The sequence below is a fragment of the Aureococcus anophagefferens genome, assembly GCF_000186865.1.
Source record: "Aureococcus anophagefferens unplaced genomic scaffold AURANscaffold_2, whole genome shotgun sequence".
NCBI lineage: Eukaryota > Pelagophyceae > Pelagomonadales > Pelagomonadaceae > Aureococcus > Aureococcus anophagefferens.
This window is the reverse complement of record NW_008705562.1, coordinates 1,516,288-1,522,287: the sequence shown is the minus strand read 5'-3', so window position 1 is coordinate 1,522,287 and position 6,000 is coordinate 1,516,288. Positions and strand designations below refer to the sequence as shown.

Sequence of the window (6,000 nt, the reverse complement as noted above, 5' to 3'; positions counted from 1 at the left end):
GCCGCTCGCGGAGCGGCGCGCGCTCGTGCGCCTCGCCCGGGACTACGACAGCGGCGCGGCGATGACCTACTGGCGCGAGGGCGGCGGCGGCCACTTCCGCGCGCCGCGGAGCCTCGTCGGCGCGCGGCACGGCGCGGCCGCGCGGCCCGAGGTCCCGCTGCCGCCGCTGCGCGTCGAGCTCGACGGCCGCCTCTCGCGCGCGGAGGTTTTGGCGCGCCGGCGCGACGAGCCGGAGATCTGGAGCGACGTGCCCGACGGCGCGGACGCCGCCGTGGCGCTGTCCGCGTTCCTCTACGACGAGTGCGGCGGCTGGCGTAACACGTTCGGCTGAGGTTACGAGGGGGGGGGCGCGGCGGCGGGGGGATCGCGTCCGCCGGCTCAGTCGCGGTCCTGGGCCGCGCGCGGCGACGCGGGCGGCGGCGGGGGCTTGGCGTCGAGGCCCTTGACGACCTCGATGTAGTCGTCGTACTTCTTCATCTGGTTCGCGAAGAAGTCGTCGTGGCGCGCGGCCTGGGTCGCGGGCTCGTCGACGTGGATCATGTCGCCCTTGACGTAGAAGTGGATGTCGTCGGCGCCGCCCGCGGCGTCGAGGCGCGCGGCGCCGATGGGCTTGCGGTCGTCGAGGCGGAGCTTGGCCTTGATGCCGACGAGCTGCGCGCGGAACGCGGCGACGGACTCGTCGTTGAAGCGCGCGAGCTTGTCGAGGCCGATGGACGTGTAGAGCTTGAGGTAGGAGCGGATCTTGGACAGCTTCTGCTGCTGGAGCACCTCGTCGTTGAAGAGGCGGATCTGCTGCTTGTACGCGTCGTGGCTGCTGTTCACGGGCGCGCCGTAGTCGGGGATGGACGGCACGACGAACTTGGGCGACGCGTAGGTGAGCATGTTGTCGAAGGTCGCGGCGTCGCCGCGCTCCATGAGCGCCATCTTGTCGCCGTACTTGTCCTTGATCGCCGCCGCGACGCCGTCGTCGACGGGGAAGCCCGGGGCCAAAGCCAGCGCGATGGCGAAGAGCGCGAGCATGCGGTCGTTCATTTTTTGGACTTGGTCCGCGGCGGGGAAGCGCTGGAGGCCGCCGTGCTTCGCGAGGCGCGCGAGGTGCGCGAGCACGCCGTCGAACGTCGCGAGCGCGTCGCGGTACCGCTTGAGCATCATGAGGCTGTAGCCGAGGTGGTAGAGCACGTTGAGCCGGCAGGAGAAGATCTTGGCGAACTCCGCGCCCTCGTCGAAGGGGTCCACGGCACCCAGCGCCGCCACGGACGCCTCGTAGTCGCCCAAGAGGCACTCGACGCGGCTCCGGGAGATCGTCGCGAAGTAGCCCATCTGGTAGTGGAGCGGGCTCGGCGCGCGCGCGCGGCCCGCGGGGCCGTCGGCCGCGCGGCCCAATTCCGCGAGCCGGAGCAGGTAGCCCAGCACGGTGGGCGCGTGCCAGCAGGCGTCGGACGCCTCGAGCAGGCTCCGCTCCTCGGCGCTCCGGCCCGAGTTCTGCGTCCGGTACTGGCAGAACGACTGGAACTGGTAGACGAACTCGTGGAGGATGTCGAAGACCCACTGGCTGCTCAGCTCCGTCGCCGCGTCGTCGCCCGCGAGCACGAAGTCGAAGAGCGCGCGGTAGTTGGCCCACGCCGCGAGCCGATCCTCGAGCGTCGTCTTGAGCTTCGCGAACATGTGGCGGAACATGAGCTCGCGGTAGACGCAGAGGAAGTAGGCGTCCGGGGCGCCGTCGTTGCCGATGCACTGCGACGCGATGGCCTCGGCGACGGGCCAGGGCTGCTTGTCGCAGTACTTCTCGCTCAGCTCCTTGAACTCGACCGTGTAGAGGCGCTTGATGTCCTCGGCGAGGTGGGACCGCCGCGTCGCGTCGTGGAGGTCGAAGGCGAAGTCCTTGATCTGCTGGTTCACGAGGAAATCCTCGGCCGTCGGGTCCGACATCGCGGCGTCTCCAAAGTGGCGCGCGAGACGACCAACACCCTGGCCTCGCCGATCAGCGGGAGTAGGGATCTACAGCCGCCGCCGGGGGCAAAACGGCGGCCCTGGCTAGAGCGGCGCGACGCGCTCCGCTGGACGAGGCTTCCAAGCGCGGATCGCGCGCAGGCGGTCTTCGCGCCCTTATCAGCGGCGACCCGTCCGGCCGCCGGCGCGGTGGCTCGTCCCGCCGGAGCTGTCACCCGACTGCATGAGGTGACGACGTCTGCTGCGGCACGAAGCGCGTCGATTCACCGCGCCCCCGGACGGGTGGGCTACGCGCGGCATCGAACATAAGGCTGGGTAGATCGCCAGCGCGTGGCGACCGTCACGCGGCCATGCCCCGGGCAAAATCGAAGGCAACGTAGGTTCAGCGTTGCCGAGCGGTCGAGAAGCGGCTCTCCCGCGCCCCAATGCGCGCTCCTGAGCGTCGAGAGCTGCGTCGACAGACAGCAATGAAACGTCAGATCTGCTGCGAGTACCGCATCTGCTGCGAGTACCGCATCTGCTGCGCGAGGCGACGCCGCGCGCGCGTCGGAGTCGCTGCCGCGGGCGCCGTGCTCTGCTTCGGCCTCGGCTAGGCGGCGGCGATAGGTTCGGCGGCCACCTCGCGCCGCTCTACACGTGCATGGACGCGTCGTGACGAGCGGCGCGCGGCGCGCGGCGCGCCGACGCCGCGCGACGCTCGGGATGCCGTGCCGTGCTCGGGCACGCCGGCGCGGCCGCGGCCGACCTCTACGTCGCGTCGGCGCGCTCGCGGCTCGCGGCGCTGCAGCTGGCGCCGCACCGCGGCGGAGGCGGCGATGCGGTCCGTGACGACCACGCGTGGCAGTGCTCGAAGACGTCGCCGTCATGCCATGCGCGGTCCGCGCTCGCGGCCGTACAGCTACCTGGCCTTCGCGACGCTCTTCCACGGCGTCGAGGAGTGCGGCGGCCTGCCCCTGCGCCTTGAGAACGACGTGTTCGTTGCCGCCCTGGTCGTGGTCGCGCGCCGCCACATCATGGACCACGTCGGCAGGCTCGCCGACGTCGCCGTCGGGTACCGGCCGGCGGACGCGCTCTCGCGGAGGCGCGGCGGCGCGAGGAAGCTGCGCGGCCGCGAGGTCGAGGTCGACGGCGTTGCGCTACTGCCGACTCTCCTCGCGGGCCGCGCCGGCGCCCGCGACGTCGACCTGGAGGTCGACGCGGGCGTGCCCGCGGCGTGCCTCAACCTCTTCGCGGGACTCGTCCGCGTGGACGAGGTCGACGACGGCTTCGTCGGTGGCTGCTTTACCTGCGGGTCCCTGATAGCGCGCGCTTCCTTAAACCACGGCCTAGCAGCGGATCCGCCTACCTAGACCTACTCCATCTCCTTGTACTTCTCCTTGAGGCCCTCGACCGTGAAGTCGCGGAAGAAGCAGAAGTTGTCCGTGCGGAACTTCTCCCAGTCCCCATCCGTCTTGAGGCCGGCGCCGCCGGCCTCGAGCGTCTTGAGCGCCTTCGGCTGCATCTTCCGCGCGGCCGGCGGGTAGCCGTAGGGCGACAGCGCGGGCGCGAACGCGAGCGAAGCGGGCAGCGGCAGCGGCTGTTGCGGCGTCGACTCGCGCCGCGGCGACCGCGGCGGCAGCTCCAGCTCCAGCCGCAGGTCCAGCGGCCGCTGGCGCGCCAACGTGCGTTGTAGAACGTCGGGCGTGAGCGCCCACGTGGCCTCGCCGTTGACGAGGACCAGCCGCGCGCCGAGCAAGTCCGCGGACTCGAGGCGCTGCCGCGCGAGGGCCGCGGCGCACTGGCCGCCGTCGTGGACGTGCGCGACGAAGATGTAGCGCGCGTCGTCCTCGTGCGACTCGAGGTCGAGGCCCAAGGCCCGCGACTCTTGCAAAAGCAAAGAGACGGACGCGGCCTTGGCCTTCTTCGGCGGCTTCGGCGGGTTCGGCTTCTTCTTCGGCGCGGGCGCCGCGGCGACGGCGGCGAGGCGCGCGGTCTTGGCGGACGCGAGGGCCTCGGCGGCGCGCCGGTCGCGCTCGCCGGCCGCGACGGTGGCGGCGGCGGCGTCGGCGCGCTTGACGTCGGCCGCCGCGGACGCCGCGGCGGCGCGCCGGTCGCGCTCGGCGGTCGCGGCGCTGCCGGCCTCGGCCTGGGAGACGAGGGCCTGGGCGGCGGCGAGGGCCGCGGCGGCGGCGTCGCCGACGGCCGCGTCTGCGGCCTTGGCCGCGGCCACGGCGTCGCGCTCGCGCTGGGCCGCGGCCGCGGCCAACGCGGCCTCGACCTCCAGCGCGGCGGCGGCGCGGCCGTCGCGCTCCGCGGCCTCCTTCTCCGCGGCCTGGCGGCGCTCGTGCGCCTCGGCGTCGACGACGGCCGTGGCGGCGGCGACGTCGGCCTCGGCGGCGGCGGCGCGCTCGCGCTTCTTCTTCGCCTTGCTCTTCGCCTGGTCCGCGCGGCGCTTCTCGGCCCAGGCGTCCGGGTCCTCGGCGCGCTTGGCCTTCTGTCGCGCGCGGTCCCGCGCGCCTTGCTTGTCCGCCGGCGACCCGAGGCCGGACTCGGCCACGGACTTGAAGCGCGAGTCGCGCGTGTAGCGCCGGACCCGCACCGCCAGGTCCTCGTCGTCGTCGAGCTGCGGGTCGCGGTAGTCCGCGACGACCTCGAAAGCGTCGCGGACCCCTTCCAGGGCCGCGGCCACCGACGTGCCCGCCTCCTTGGCGCGCGCCGCGGCCTCGGCGGCCGCGTGGTCGTGCGGGAAGGCCCAGTAGCTCCGGCCGCTGCCGTTGTTGTCGAGGTAGAGGCGGACGCCGAGCTCGTCCGCGAGGCGAGCCCGCAGGTCGTAGACGATTTTGGCGCGCGCGTCGCCGCCGCGCGCGGACATGAGCTCGTGGAGGTACCGAACCTTCGTTTTGAGTGGGTCCTCGCCCTCGAGCACGTCGAACCAAAACGGCTGCATCAAGAAGGCCTTGAGGCCCGCGGAGAGACCGACGTTGTCGTGGTCCGCGAGGTAGTCGACGGCCGCGCCGCCGCACAGCTCGCCCTGCTGGTGCTTCTCGGACAGGAGCACGCGCAGCGCGAGCTGGCCCTTGCCGTCGTGCGTCGTGTAGCGCGAGGCGCCCGTGTGGCCCTCGTTGATCGTGAGGCCGCCGCGGCCCGCGTGGAAGCTCTGGCCGCCCAGCATCTCCTACGGGAACGCGCGGTTGTTCGCGCGCTGCGAGAAAAAATACAAGACACGGGTCCGCGCCCACTGGTAGGTCTTGGTCTGGCTCTGGGGGAAGACGAGGGCGACGTGCACGAGGCGCTTCGTGGCCTCGAGCGCCGGCTCGATCATGACCAGCGAGATGAGGAAGCCCTCGACGCCGGACCTGGGCAGCAAAAGGGTGATTCAACGTCGCTTCAACATGAGTGTTCCGCGCGCGCGCGGTCCTGAAAAAGCATCCATGCTTCGAGACCGTTCCGAGAGATGATCGCTCGTCCAAAAATCAGCCGAAACGAGTGGAAAACGGCCGAGATCGGAGCCTTTGAAGTTGGGAATTTCGCTCTCTTTTCCTGCCCTGCGCCGGACAGGTGGATTAGAAGTCGCTCGTAGGCGCTGAGCGCGCAGCCGATGTAGTGCCAGTAGTGCGCTCCTGTGATGCCGAGGCGGACGAGGTTCTCGTGGTGCTTTCTGAGCGCCTCCTTGACGCGCGCGCTCCTAAACTCGCGGCGAAGCAACGCCGCGACCTCGTCGCGGCTCGCGAACCGCAGCGCGAGGTCGTAGACGGTCCAGCCCTTCGTCTCGCGCGTGATCGGCGTGCCGTACCTGTGGTACACGCGGAGTTGAACGTCCGTCGAAAATCGCCACGCGAGCGTCCGCGCGAGCGATCCGATCCCGGGGCGAGGGGCTCGCGAATCCCTCGCGACCGCGGCGCGACCGCGCGCGCGCCGTTTCCGCGGGGCGCCGGGCGCACACGTCCGCGGGTCCGTCACTAGGATAGCGCGTTCGTCGCGGAAGTGCGTCGCGAGGAGCTTCAGCATGTGCGGCTCCTCGCGGTACAAACCCAGGAGGTACGCGTCTACGTAAAGCGGCTCCGCGTACTC

The 6,000-nt window shown here is 71.5% G+C and overlaps 1 protein-coding gene across 1 annotated transcript; it reads right to left on the bottom strand.

Moving 5' to 3' along the window:
* Positions 1-378: 378 nt before the first annotated feature.
* On the bottom strand, positions 379-1,929 carry AURANDRAFT_20293 (hypothetical protein; the record flags this gene model as incomplete). Its single annotated transcript, XM_009034798.1, has 1 exon — positions 379-1,929. One exon carries the CDS (start codon positions 1,927-1,929, stop codon positions 379-381), a length of 1,551 nt encoding a protein of 516 aa, XP_009033046.1.
* Positions 1,930-6,000: the final 4,071 nt, after the last annotated feature.